Genomic DNA, 14,479 nt, shown 5'->3' on the forward strand with positions numbered 1-14,479 from the left:
TGAAGTAAATAATGAATACTAGATGTTCACTTATGTTAGCATCTTATACAGGAAAACATTGAAGTCGTGAAGATTTTGTGATATATTCAGACCCGTTAAGATTTCAGGATCCACTTTCTTGATACTGTGAACATTTTTGCTCATGGAAAACTTTGCATCCTGTCTCCAAGACAAAAAGCAACCTAGTTCTCAGAACATGTTAATTATTCATTTGAAAGTAATTCTGATAGACTCACATCTTTTGCATTGACTTGAATTATAAGACTGAGTAGAAACAAAATATGAAGTCTTTTTGAATTCGAATTTGAGCTTTGGTCAATCAGAGTTAAATTAAATCTCTTTTGGCATCAGAAGGTGCTCTCCTCACCCTCTGGATCACAGAGATAGTAAATGCAGGGAAAAGACAAAGTAAATATGATCTATTAATATTTGCATTGTGGGCAGAGCAAGCATTTTCTCTTGTTCTTTTTATTTCCTGAGCACTGAACATTTGATTCCTCACTCTGTCCCTGTGGCTCCAATTTGAAAAGCATTTCCAGTCAGAACTTCAGGCCAGCTTGAGGATAGTGACTAATTATGGTTTGCCAAAATCACACTTTCAGTTTATTTACATCCTGTAATTTTAAAAGTCATTTTAAAACAAAAGCTATTGTTAGTATTTACAAATATGAAATTCTGATTCTTCTAACACAGCGATAAAAGTTATTACCAAGAATCTTGATTTGGAGTAGGCTCATCATAAGAAGTCTAGGTCTACTAACTCAGTAGGTTTTAACATATGACAAATGAGATGATAGTCTAGAGTCTACCCTGATTATCATCTCAGAAATGCATTTAGCTGGTAGTCAGAGGAGCAAGTCTCTCTGGCTTTGCTGTCTCACTGCTGTCTCTGGACTAGAAGATTCTAGTGCTCCGGCTTTATGTAATCTGAAATTTAGGCTGTACCTTAATGCTCTTTCATTTGTGATATCAATTTGAATATTTTTGACAATTTGTATTATCCTCATTTTATAGATGAAAAAAATGAGGTTGCTGAGTGGGTAATTTGCCCAAGATATTTCACAGCTAATAAAGCATGGAGATGAGACTCAGGCCTTGATGCTCGGCCTTCACATTCTCTGTTTCCACCGTGTCATGAACGTGGACATCCCTCCCACCTGGTGCACGCCACCCTGAGCACCCTGATTCCTCCAGCTTCCAGGAGCTAGGACTGATTCATGCGATTGTTTACCTGTTTGTTTGCTTAATGTCTTTTTTATTTGAAGGGATGCATTTTGTATTTTATTTGAAAGGATTTTATTACGTTAGGCTCGTAATATCATGCGTGCGTGTGTGCTAAGTCGCTTCAGTCGTGTCTGACTCTTTGCAGCCCCATGGACTGTAGCCCTCCAGATTCCTCCGTCCATGGGATTCTCCAGGCAAGAATACTGGAGTGGGCTGCCATGCCCTCCTCCAGGGGATCTTCCCGACCCAGGGATTGAACCCACGTCTCTCATGTCTCCTGCATTGGCAGGCGGGTTCTTTACCACTCGCGCCACCTGACAGCCCCATAATATCAAGTGGTTCTTTTCCATTAGAGAATTTTTAAATGGGCTTCATTTTCAAGGAACTGAGCTGTTTACTGTGCTTGGGCAATTCCCATGGGCCGGTTCGCTGAGGATATAGTCAAATGGGCTTGGCAGACCAAGCATGGGGATGGGGTCAGGGTTTCAGTGGGTGAGGCTGCTGACACTGGGGGTAAGTCCCCTTCTCTGGGCTGGCCAGTGGGGAGGGGGCTGTGCTTGCCCACTTCTTCTGCAGCACTGGCACTTTTTAATTCATCTCCTTCCTTCTGGAAACCCTCCCCCTTCTTCTACCAATAATGCACTCATGGGAGGATAGGCCTTTAAATGATTTACTTAGAAATAAGTCCTGGCCACAGCATCAAACCGTCTGGACTCAGTGTCCAGGGCCTGGTACATTCTCTCTCCACTGCATGATGCTTTTAAAACCCAACTCTCCCCAGAGTTGATTGTGCATCCACATAAATTATATTGTTTAGGTTGCTGGAAGTTTCCTTGGCCTTCTGCTTATCGCTGCAAGAACAGTTTGTTCCCTGCTGCTGCTGCCAAGTGTGTAAGCAAACGTGTTTCTTCTTTTTGTGACCACAGGCGCATCTCATCGTTCTGAGAGGAAGCCCCTCTCGAGAGGAGGCAGCCACGTCCGCACACTCCATCGCCTGTGCCGCTGTCGCGTCCGGGAGGCCTGAGCACCATGGTGAGAGCAAGTGCGAGCCTTCCACGGGGGCAGAGTAGCCTGCCCCCTGCCTGACCCGTGCACATCGAGGTCGTGGGCCCGCCGCCTCCGGCGTGGATGAACCGGCAGAGGGAGCTGTGATTGTTGCTTCAGAGAGCCTTCTCGATTTGGCGCACCAGAGCCTTTGGTTTCTAACCTTTTTCAGCCTTCTTCTAGACTTGTACTCTCAAACACAGCAAATCCAAACGTAGCTATCAGAGCCCCAGAGAGTTCATGCTGGGCTTACAGGGAAGCCTCCTGGGCTTTCAAAGGTGATCTATTTTTAAATATTGTTGTGGATTTACTGTGGCAACAGATCTGGCCTGTTGAAATGCCAGCCTTCAGACTCTCCCAGGGCTGAGCTTTCAATCAGCATAAACTTACACGTCTTCAGGATTCCAAAAGGAAGTTGCCACTTATGACTCATATAGTTTTTCTTAGCCCCACATAATAGGTAGAGCAGTGAGCTTGGGAGTTTTTTAATCTTCCGTCCCAGGCTCTGAGCATACAATATGCCTCTATAGATGGAGAACATGCTATCCTAATGACTTTTTCTTGTTGTTGGCCAGAATATTCAGAAGCAGAGTATGACTCATAAAGAAGACCCAAGGTGTATTCCAAGGTGTCAGATAAAAATACTTATCCATTATTGGAAAATAAGGTCCAGTGTGGCATCAAGCTGAAAGTCAACATTTGGAAGGCTTGCGGCTGAGGTTCGGAGAGCAGGCGCTGGGCTCAGATGAGAAGGCTGGTGGAGGAGGAGACGAAGGGGGCGCCTTGGGAGCAGACTGGTCTGCAGAGGTCCCTGGGCCAGGCAGGGGCTCCTGTCCTGGGAGGAGCTGGGGAAGGGGGTCTGTCTGTCCATCCCCCTTAATGATCCCTCATTCTGGTCTCCGGGAGCTTTGTGCACCTTTTCAGAGCCAGATGATAGGGAAGGCAGATGCCCTTTCTCATTCTAACTCCCTAGAGCACTCCACACCTCAGCCGACTTCCAAACCTGCAGAAAGCCAACATTTTCTCCAACCTGTTGGTGGCTAACATTCCTTTAATAGATAAGAGAACCTTCCATGCCACAAGTATTAATAGGATACTTAAAATGCCAACAGGATGGAAACCCCTAGATTAGCAGGAGTCCCAACCTACATGTCCATGGGGACCAGGTAAGCAATCCGAGTGAAGCGGATGGCCCTTAGAAACCAGCAGCAGCACGCTTATGATTGGCAGCTGACCCTCAGCTGTAATCTGAGAGATGCAATAGGGGTGGGGGAGGGCTGTGACAAGCTGGAGAAGCGCGTCCTCCGTCCAAAGTGAGCAGCTGCTGTTCCGCTCTGGCCCATCACTGTCATGTGGAAGGCAGGCTCGTATCGGCATGTCTGCCTTTTCCAGAGAAGGCAGAAATCTGAAGTTTTATGTGAAATCAATGCATAGTTGATGGTAACTAAGTCAAACATGTTTCAGGCTCTGAAGGAGGCAAACAGGTGTGGAGGAGTAGATCCCTAACTTCTGACCTGGGAGCATGAGATGTATTTTTTCTAAGTTTTCCAGTCTAAATATGGCGTTGATATAGCCTCCCCTGTAAATTGAGAATGCTACTAATACCTACTGATTACCTACAGATAATTAGATCTGTGAAAATTTAATGACCTCACTTAGCAATAATATGTATGTAGTACATAATTGTAGTAGTAATAATATGTATGTATGTAGTTTGTAGTGTCACGGTTCTAACCGAGTTAACAAAGGTAACTTAACCACAGCTCTGTGAGGTTGATACGAGTCCCCAGGTCTCAGATGGAGAAACTGAGGCGTGGAGGCTTAGGTAATTTCCCAAGAGCCATAGCCAGGGCATGGTAGACTTGAACACAGCCTCTTAACCTCCCTGCCGGCACTGCACATGCCTTTTCCCTCCTTCCCTGCTACCCTCAACTTACACCTGCCAAAGAGTGTGTGGCTCTGGGGAGGGACAGGACGCGAGAAGAGCGAAGGCAGCCCAAGGAGGCCCACCCAGGAGCCCACACAGGTCTCAGCCCTGCTTCCAGGGCGGCTCAGACCACGTGGTGACCTGCACCAGGAAGCCAACTTGCCTGTCAGTGTCTGAGATGTCGGAGGAGGGTGAGTAGGGAAGGACGAGAAGCAAACTTGCCCAGGAGCAGGGAGTTGGACAGTTGCAGCTGGCTTTGCAGGTTAGGAAGGGGGTCGCTTCTGCCTGAGGCCTGGAGGAATGGCTGCTTGAAACACTGACCCATGGAGCCCCCAGGAGCCTGGGGCCAGCAGGAACCTCAGCAGCATCATATTAACAATGACGACAGCGGCGGTAGCAAGCGTCGTCGGATGCAGGCGCTGGCGCTGTCACCAACATGCCCGTCTCATCCTAACAAGCCTTGGAGGCGGGACACAACCTCCCATTTCACAAAGGAGGTAACCCAGACAGCTCTCCACACCGCCAGCCCCGTCCATACTCTCTCTACTCACCGCTTTACCCAAGAAGGACAAAGCCCCAGTCCGTCCAAGGAGGCTCCCTTCTCAGACTCGGCTTCCACTGGTCAGAGGACACACAAAGTGTCTGACAGGAAGCATTTACTTGAAAGCAAGGAGGAGGCCGGGCAGAGAAGCTGTTGGATCAGAACAGATGCTGAAGAGCAGCAGCAGGACGCCCTGGAGCAGGGGCAGAGAGAAGCACAGCCCTTGCCCCCAAGGCCTCAGACCTCAAACCCGAAATGGGTGCGCCAGAAGAAGCAAAGCAGAGAGACACGCAGCTCATTCCTACCATGTTAACAGGCTTGAGCATGCTGCCAGGGGACCCTGTGTTTCCTTGATGGAGAACACGGGGGAGACTGGGGACAACGACCTGGCGGGCTGCTGCTCGGCTCGTTTGTCCCAGTCTTACCCACACGTGCCTAAGCTCGGCCTGTGCCCAGAGGGGGCGGCTGTGTTAGCACGTATGAGCTCGGCATGCCCCAATAAAGCAGGAGTGAATGGGGCCCCCTTCCAACCAGGAGCCACAGCGGCAGTGGCTAGGTGCCTCCCCACTGCCTTTCGGGGCGCCTGGCTTTCATTTCTCTGCTGTCCCCAAAAACAAGCTAATGAAGTGACGAGGAACCCACCCGGGGCTGAGGCTCTCCAGGCCTCTGCTACCTCCAGCAAGGGGACAGGAGAGGAGAGCATTTGGAAGTGATCTTTGACAGCCAAGTGAGGGCCCGGCCTCCCCACCCAGCTCTCCCCCAGGCAGGCCTCTTTAGCCTGGACTTTGGTCACTTGTGGTTCGGAAGTCCCAGTCGGATCCCCTGGCAGCAAATCCATACTTTCCACTGAGCGCCGAGGATCTCAGCTCTACTCTCCTATGAGGAAACTTGTCTGTGCCCAGTACAGTTTGTTTGTTTGTTGTTAAAACAGTCGTTAACAGGGGAAATTTTTCTCATTTGGGGATTCTCCACAACCTGCTTGCTGAATGCCCATTGAAGGCATTGCCCTCCGATAAACAAAACGTCACGGGCCAAGGAGCCAATGTGTTTCTGGCTCCACACTCAAACGAACCCTTTGCCCTGGGCCTTCCCACATTCCTTATGCAGACAAAACTGCCCGAGAAGTCACGGAGGATTGTCATTGCATAAGGGCGCCCAATTCAGGCTAGCGAAATGTCACTAACCTGAGCTTGGCCAGCTTCCCAGAGCAGCCATAGACAAACTTGGTATTAACAGTTCTCCCAGCCCTGCTGAGTGTCAGGGCATTGGCCTTGTGTTTATAACTCTTCTCCTAAAGCATATTAAAATGAAATGGGCTGAAGCCAAGTACATTTTAGTGTAAACCTTTGAGAGGCAGAGCCCGCTGAGCTCGGGTGGCCTTGTTTGGAAGTGGCCCCATGTGGGGCCTGGGCCTGGGAGCTCTGTCGGTTTCAGAGACAACAGGAGAGGACGGGCTATGCCCCTGCCCACCTTCGGGAGGGGGCGGGATCCCCAGTTCTCAGCTCTGTGGACAGACTCACGGCGTGTCTCCCCAGCCCTCTCTCATCCTGATGTCTCCCCTCGTCTTATGCAGTAGTCAGGAAATATGTGGGTATCTAAAGGTGGGCTCTGCATCTCCGTGAAGTCCCCTGGCTTTTCCCCTCCACAGTCACCTGTTTGCTCAACTCTTCCTCCTGTGGCCTGGTTCTCAGCGTTCCCTCTGCCGGGCCCTGCCCCACCTGAGGCCCGCTCCCTCATCACAGGTTACCTTCCACTGCCCGTGGCCATGCTTGGCAGGCCCTGCTGCCTCCGTCTCCCACCTCCAACCCGAGGCCCCCAACCGCTGCTGGCCACCCCCCAACTCTCCCTTCCTCCTCAGTCTTCCCACTGCCCACCCCACAAGCCCTGTGTGCTCTCAGACTCCCTGCCTCAGCTCCTATCCAGGGCCCACTTCTCAGTGCAAAACGCCCAGCCTGTCTGAGCCTGGCACCCGAGCACCCCAAGCAGGCATCAGCGTCCAGCCTGCTCTGTGCCCCACAGGCTGGGTGGGGAAGGGAAGGGGCAGAAAGAGCAGTGGGTGAGGCCAGAGAAGAAAAGGGGCTAGTAGGACCCCCTCTCAGAAACCTCTGGAAAACACCCTAGAGCACAGCCCGTCTAGAGGACCAGGGCCTAGACAGAGGCCAGGCGCTGCCCACCTGAGACACTCCAGGCCAGACAGGGCGTCGCTTCGTGGGTGCTCTGTCCTCAGGGCTCCAGGGAGCCCGGGAGCCCAAAAGTGGGGCCAGTGCAGGCTGCAGAGGTGGCAGCTCTTGAGGCTGGCAGAGAGGTAGAAGGGGTGGCCTTTTGCACCCTGAGTCTGTGCTGTTGGTCTCTCTTCACCGAGGTACAACCTGTGGCAGAACTGAAACCTCATCGAGCTTTGCTTGCAAACTGCATTTCATCTGTGTGCCTGAGAACAAAGCCCGCAGCTTTATCGCTCTCCTCGGGAGGATGAAACACTCTGATAACCACTTCTATGAGGTCCTCGTGTTTCACTTAGTGCTAGCTAATAAGTTATGTCCACAACTTCTTAGGAAAGCTTAAGTTACTAATACTCTGACTTGACTTTGAAACATATTATTAGGGCAGCTTATGGAAATCACATGTACTTTACCAAGACAAGCCACTCGCGCAGCAAGCCTGAGGCTGCTGGACCCCTGGGTGGCCCCAAGCAGTGCTGGAGGAGGACGGTCCTGGCCCGCTTCTGATGGTGAGGACTTCGAGGCCGGCATCCCTGTGGTGACTGAGCCCTGCCAGCCCTAGGTGCTGTGAGACCAGCCTGCCTCCACCTTGGTTGCCTCACTCTGCTGAGGCAAGCCCGCCCCCGAGAAGGCCGTGGACTTCCAGGAGCCATGCGGCTCAGCGCCAGCAGGTCTGAGGCATCTCCCAGATGCCGGGAACGATGTTCCTCTCGAAGGTGATCTTTCGGTGTGGAGAAAGCCTGTCTTGGGCTTCATCTGTCCTCAGAAAACCCTGTGCCCCCACCCCGAGGCTACTGGGTAGTCTCAGCACAGCTGCCTGCACAGGGCCCGCGGCAGCTCCCAGCAGGGTCTAAATGGGTTCAATCTGTTTGTCTGCTGGGTGTTGGTGCTCCTCTGGGCTAACACCAGGCTAAGATTTGAGACTTTGCATTTTCAAATTCCCTGGGGTCCTTAAAGTTTTTGCAGTTGGTGCAGAGTACAATTTCCCAAGACAGTTACAAAGGATAATTGTCACATTGTACACCCAGGCCTCTCTCGTCATGAAAGCTGTCCTCACTATTCCAAATCTTTCATTTGGACAGCCTCAAGAAAATGAGCCCAGGGCTACCAAAATTTATTTTAATTAAAAACCTCCTGACCTCTAGGGTGCCAAATCATAACCCCACTTTCCTCCTGCTCTTTGAATGGAGCCCTGGTTTTTTACGCCTCTGTATGAACACGCAGATGGAACAGTCTGAAGGGCCTCTGGGAGACACTAAGCCAGCCTGCCCACTGGGCCACACTTGCCCTCACCCTAACTTGCAGACAGCCCCAGCGTTCTGCGGGAGTGAAAATGGGAGAAGTTCGTAGCCTTGGAACACCTGTGCCACTGCGGCTCAGATTTATAAAGCTAAGTCATGGCCCTGTGCTTTAGAAAGTGACCTCATCCCTTGCTGGGGCCACCTAGCATCAGGTTGCCGAGGATTCTCGAAGAGGTTTTTAAGCTTAGCAACGGCCACATGTATGAATGCTGAAACTGCTAGCTCCTTGTTAACCCACACCCAGCATCAGGCACAAGGCCTGTGCCAGGAAGTGGCATCCCTCTGGCAACTCCACTGTCACTTGGGCCAGAAGGACCTCCAAGGGGATGCCCGCTCCTGGGAGAACCAGCTCTTCCTCTCAGGGAGTCAGTCCTTAGGGGTAGTAGGGCAAATTTTCTCTCTCCTCAGTGACTAATCATGGGGTTCATGGTTTAGAATGCTAATTTGGGGGATGGGGGAAAATAAGTCAGGGTTTTGCAGTAAAGGAGCTCTCCTATATCCCAGGTAAAAATAAAAATAGTGTCAAATTCACAGACAGGGAAGGTGCCCACAGTGTGTGCCCTGGACTTTCCACTGTTCCCGAGTCCTAGACTATTCTCACATGCAGCATCCTGACGGGATGCCTGACTTGTGGTCAGCTTGTACGTGACAACAAGCGCGGAGAACCCTCTCCCTGGCGCTGCCTCTGCTGACTAGAGACTCCCAGGAGCAGAATTAGGAGAAACATGGGCCTGTTGAGGAGCCGAGGACTCGGAAATGGGGGAAGAGAAGCAGCAATTTCAGGAGGTGGCCCCCAAGGGCACATTCCCAGGCAGGGACACTAACGCCTCACCGCAAAGCCCAGCTTTCTTCCACCTCAGTAGCTATTGCGGCCTCGGTTTGAGTAATAAATTCCTTCCTTCCCCCCAATCCCTTCCTTCCTCCCTAGCTTCCAGTCCCTCTTCCAGAGATCCAAAGGTGCTAACAAGCGTCCTCTTTGGAAAATGTGACCGGGCCTCCCTGAGTTAGAGCTTGTGAGCCGTTTACGCACCAGTATGACTTAGGCCAGTCGGCTTCCTTTCTCCCAGAGCCCTGTGAGGTCAGCTACACAAGGGAAGGGACAAGCAGCACTCAGATCTGGGGACCAGCCCAGATGGGGTGGTTTTGTGGGAGGAGATGGGTCAGCATGTGACTGCCAGGGAAAGGGGCACTAAGAGCTGGGAGGCCTTTATGAGGGGCTGGAAAGCAAGAGAGCACAGCTGTGTCCACCTGTGTCTGGAAGACCAGCTCCTTACCCAGGAAGGGAGGGGAACACTTCCCATCCCCTTTGACCTCTTCCTTTTTCTGAGCTTGGCACCACTTCTGGAAAAGCCTGGGTCAGAAACTCAGTTCTTACCCATTTGGTCCTGCCTCCTTCCCATGCCCTTTACATGTGCTCGTCTTTAGAGTGAGGGTTCACCTCCGGGAAAAAGGCTGAGACCCAGGAAAACCTCTCCTCTTCAAGAATGGCTCAGTTACAGTCTCTGGTTAATTTCCAGTTAAACAGAAACTAAAATACCAACAGTGCTCCATTCTTGAGTAGACTTGTTAATTTTTAGACATGGAACATACATCTCCGTAATGCTTTTAGAGTCATCAATATAAATACCACATCATCTCCACATTTGCTGTCATCAGATTATCAAAGTAACCAAACAGATACTTAGTTCGAACACTTAATTTGTAATATATTCTCCCATGAGTCAACAAAGACTAAAGTGATGTAACATTTTTCATATACAGTAGTAAAATTTTCTTCTACCAAGAAAAAAGTTTGAGAACTACTTTAGAAATCCATCTGCTGGTTTGGCAGTGGACAGACCCCCAGTAAAAGAGTGGAGCAGGGACCCCAGCTCATTAGACTTCTGTCTAGTTTCAAAGCCTGGGGCCAGCTGACTTCCCTGAAAGGCAGCACCCCCACCCCCCAGCTGCATAGATCTTCAGCAGAGAAAATCTTGCAGATAAATGAAGCTTACATGTTTTCAGACCTAAGTGTTCTTTAGGTTGCCTGGATTCTATAGACACATCTCCCAGGTGTTTACTTCTCTCCTTTCCACAACAGATCACTTGGGATGTACTTGAGTCATTTCCAGAAGCCTACACTTCTCATTGTGAATTTCAGAGCTGTTGTCAAGTCCTCGAGGTGTATGGAGCCGTTTATGTGCGTGCTTCAGGCCATCGGACCACTCTGCCTGTTTTCACAGCAGTGTTCTGTACTCTCCGCGTTCATCTCTGCTCCCAGTGCCCCCGCTGGTTAGCCTAGCATGGCTGAGGGGGGCCCAAAGCCAAAAACTGTCCCTGAAACTAAAAGTTTCAACATTTCTTGAGCACTGGCTAGGTGTCAGGCACGTCATCAGTTATTTATGTGCATTAACCCATTTACTCCGCCACCCTGTAACAGAGGTGCTCGCACGAAGGTCCCTCGTTGAGGTGAGAAACCTGAGGCCAAGCCTGGGAGGCGTGCAGCCGGATGGCAGCGGAGCTGGGCCTGAGGGCAGGCAGCATCTGGCCTCTGGGGCCTTTCCTCCCTTCCACCTGCTTCTCCACCTCCCAAAACAAGCACACCCTGCACAGGCTAGCCCCATCCATCCGCCTCTGTCAGTCCTGGAGCAGTGTTTGCGGATTCCTCTTTGAAAGTACTGTCGTTCACATCAGAATACGAGAAAAATTAATCCACGGGCCCACTCTCTGGAAAAGTATTAAAATAGACAATACGCTGTCCTGTCTAAGGGCTTCCCTGGTGGCTCAGATGGTAAAGCGTCTGCCTGCAATGCGGGAGACCTGGGTTTGATTCCTGGGTTTGGAAGATCCCTTGGAGAAGGGAAAGGCTACCCACTCCAGTACTCTTGCCTGGAAAATCCCATGGACAGAGGAGCCTGGTAGGCTACAGTCCATGGGGCCTTAAAGAGTCAGACATGACTGAGTGACTTCACTTTCTTTTTTTCTTCTTTCTTGTCCTGTCTAGTCAAGAAAATGGGGAGAAAGCACAAAAACAAGATTAGAGGTGATAAAGGGCAAATTACCAAATACAGGGCAAGTCTGAAGAGGCTAGAGATAACATTTTACCTTTCTGCTGATGTGTATCTCTGCTGCACAGTTCATACTAGATTTCCGAATGGAAATGTCAGGTAGACCTTGTATGTATGGGTCGTAATCTGCCTCAACTGTGTCCTGGTCGTGCGCCACCGTCTCCAGCAGGCACTTCGGTTGTGGTGGTGGTGGGGTGGGGGGGCGGTCCCATGTTCCTCAGGGACACCCACATTTTCCTCTGCTAGAGCAGGAGTCAGCAAACTTCAGCCCGGGGCCAAATCGAGCTCCCCACCCATTTTTCCAAACAATTTTCTTGGCACACAGCCAGGCTCCTTTATTCACGTATCATCTCAGGCTGCTTTTGCGCTACAAGTCTTTGGTCCCCAAAGTCTAAAATAGTTACCATCTGGGGGACCGGAGGGCGGAGCCAGTTTGGTTGCACCAACACCGGTACTTAGGCACGTACCGGCGTGTCCTTGGGCATAGAAAGCGAGACGTTCGGCTTGTGAGCGGGAACTTCTCCGTCGCGCACAGAAAAAGAACGATTTTAAAATGGGTGATGTTGAAAAGGGCAAGAAGATTTTTGTTCAGAAGTGTGCCCAGTGCCATACTGTGGAAAAGGGAGGGAAGCACAAGACTGGGCCAAACCTCCATGGTCTGTTTGGACGAAAGACAGGTCAGGCTGCTGGATTCTCTTACACAAGATGCCAACAAAAACAAAGGTATCACCTGGGGAGAGGAGACGCTGATGGAGTACTTGGAGAATCCCAAGAAGTACATCCCTGGAACCAAGATGATCTTTGCTGGCATTAAGAAGGGAGAGAAGGAGGACTTGATAGCTTATCTCAAAAAAGCTACCAATGAGTAATAGTGGGCCACTGCCTTATTTATTATGAAACAGAAGTGTCTCATGACTTTTTATGTGTACCATATTTAAATTGATCTCATACACTAGAATTCAGATCATGAATGGCTGATGGAATAATTCTGTTGGACAGTCCTGATTTAAATAAGATTGGTCTGTGGCTAAACAAATATGGTCAGCTTTTTTAATTTTGATAGTAATTCTGGTTCAACAAGTACTATCACTTTTCCCATTCTAAAGAGATGATTGAACTTGAATAAGGAATATGAAACTTTTTAGGGAGATGGTGCATTCCTTCTCAAAACCTATAAGAGATTGGTTTTATATTTAGATTTCTATAACTGGTTATATTAATATAGTTAAATACTGAAAAGGTCCCTTCACCGTCTCATAGAACAGAGGAGGATTCACACGTGTTTCAAGTTGTGTTCATTAGCCTGTTAAGGCAAGGATTGAAAATACACTGACAAAGTCCACTTTATCTGTTTGGTTTTATAAACTATGCCAATTTAATTAAAATTCTCTATCTAAAATTTAGCCTTTTACTTAATGAAAGGCATTTTAGTGTGGTTTATGTATAGCATCAAATAAAGAGTATTTAGCACCTCAAAAAAAAAAAATAGTTACCATCTGGTCCATTATAGAATAAGTTTGTGACCCCTGTGCTGGAGTCCTATAATTTTTCTACTTTCAGACTAGATTCTACCTTACAGAGTTTCTTTTTTAAATATCGTTTTCTATTGTGGTTTATCACAGGGTATTGAAAATATCCTGTGATAAACCATATCACAGTGTCATCAAAGAATGTTGAATACGTCCTGTGATAAACTCTGTGCTATGCAGCAGGACCTTGTTGCTTACCCGGTCTGTATATAATAGCTCACATCTGCTAACCCCAGACTCCCAGTCCTCCCCTCCCCTACCCCCACCCAGGCAACTGCAGGTCTGTCCTCAACATCTGTGGCCCTGCTTCTGATTCATAGACAGGTCCTTTTGTGTCACATTTCAGATCCCACATACAAGTGGTATCACATGGGATTTGTCTTTCTGACTTCACTTAGTATAACAGCCTCTAGTTGTACCAGTGTTGCTGCAGATGGCATTATTCCATTCTTTTTCTTGGCCGAATAGTATTCCATTGTATACACGAACTGTGCCTTCTCTGTCCATTCATCTGTGGATGGACATTTAGGTTGTCTCCACGTTTTGGATATTGTGAATAAAGCTGCTATGAACATGAGGGGCATGTATATTTTGAACTACAGTTTTGTCCAGGTATATGCTCTGGACTGGTATTGCTGGATCATACGGTAATTCTGTTTTTAGTTTTCTAAGGAACCTGTTTCTCCATAGTGGCTGCACCGACTTACATTACCACCAAGAGTGTGGGAGGGCTCCCTTTTCTCCACACCTTTTCCAGCATTTGCTGTATTTAGACTTTTTATTGATCGCTATTCTGACTGGTATGAGGTGGTACCTCACTGTAGTTTGATTTGCATTTTTCTAATAATTAGTGATGTTGAGTATCTTTTCATTTGCCTACTAGCCATCTGTGTGTCTTCTCTGGAGAAATATTTATTAAGTTCTTCTGCCCATTTTTCTATTGGGTTGTTTTGTTGTTGTTGAGCTGTATTATGTTTGTATATTTTGGAGATTAAGGCGTTAGTTTTCTACTTCAATTTATTGGTTCAGAATTTCCAAACCAAGAAAATTCCGTGGCAGTCCAGTGGTTCGGATTCCATGCTTTCACTGCCATAGGCCTGGGTTCAATTCCTGGTTGTGGAACTAAGACCCCACAAGCCAGATACTGTGGAAGTAAGGAAAGGAAACAGTTGGCGGGGGGTTGGGGGGTAGAATTTCCAGATAAAGTGGATGGCACAAATTCTGCCCTCACACATACGCATGCTCCACGTACAGTCTCCCAGCTTCTTTCAGATGCTTCTTCAAGCCATGGCCTCTGGAGGGACAGCCGTGAGGCTTCTCTTTGGACCAGTGCCACTGCTGGTTTTAGGAGTTCCTGGCTATACTGGTTTTCTTTTGCTGCGTAGCAAATTATGATTGTTTAAACACCCAGTTTAAGCTTTTAATTCTGTCAATCAGAAGTCTAGCATGGTAAGAGTGGCTTCTCTGCTGAGCCAGGCTTCTCAGCTGGCTACATTCTCATCTGGAGCACAGGGTCCTTTTCTAAGCTCAACCCTGTTATTAGCAGGATTCAGTTCTTTACGCTATAGGACTGAAGTCCCTATATTCTTGCTGACTCTTGACCTCTCTCAGCTCCTATGGGCCACTTTGGGGTCCTTGTACCACACT

General features: G+C 48.9%; 1 protein-coding gene and 1 pseudogene across 18 annotated transcripts in view; both read left to right on the top strand.

Moving 5' to 3' along the window:
* Positions 1-14,479, top strand: part of TTC23 (tetratricopeptide repeat domain 23) — a 164,968-nt gene that overhangs the window by 127,361 nt on the left and 23,128 nt on the right. For all 18 annotated transcript variants that reach the window (XM_069559240.1, XM_069559242.1, XM_069559233.1 and 15 more), the window contains one exon: positions 2,151-2,256. In XM_069559240.1, coding sequence (XP_069415341.1) covers positions 2,151-2,256 — 106 coding nt within the window. The remainder of the gene's footprint in view (positions 1-2,150; positions 2,257-14,479) is intronic.
* Positions 10,050-12,339, top strand: LOC138423373 (cytochrome c pseudogene; annotated as a pseudogene).

The sequence above is a fragment of the Ovis canadensis genome, chromosome 18 (assembly GCF_042477335.2).
Source record: "Ovis canadensis isolate MfBH-ARS-UI-01 breed Bighorn chromosome 18, ARS-UI_OviCan_v2, whole genome shotgun sequence".
NCBI classification, from domain to species: Eukaryota; Metazoa; Chordata; class Mammalia; order Artiodactyla; family Bovidae; genus Ovis; species Ovis canadensis.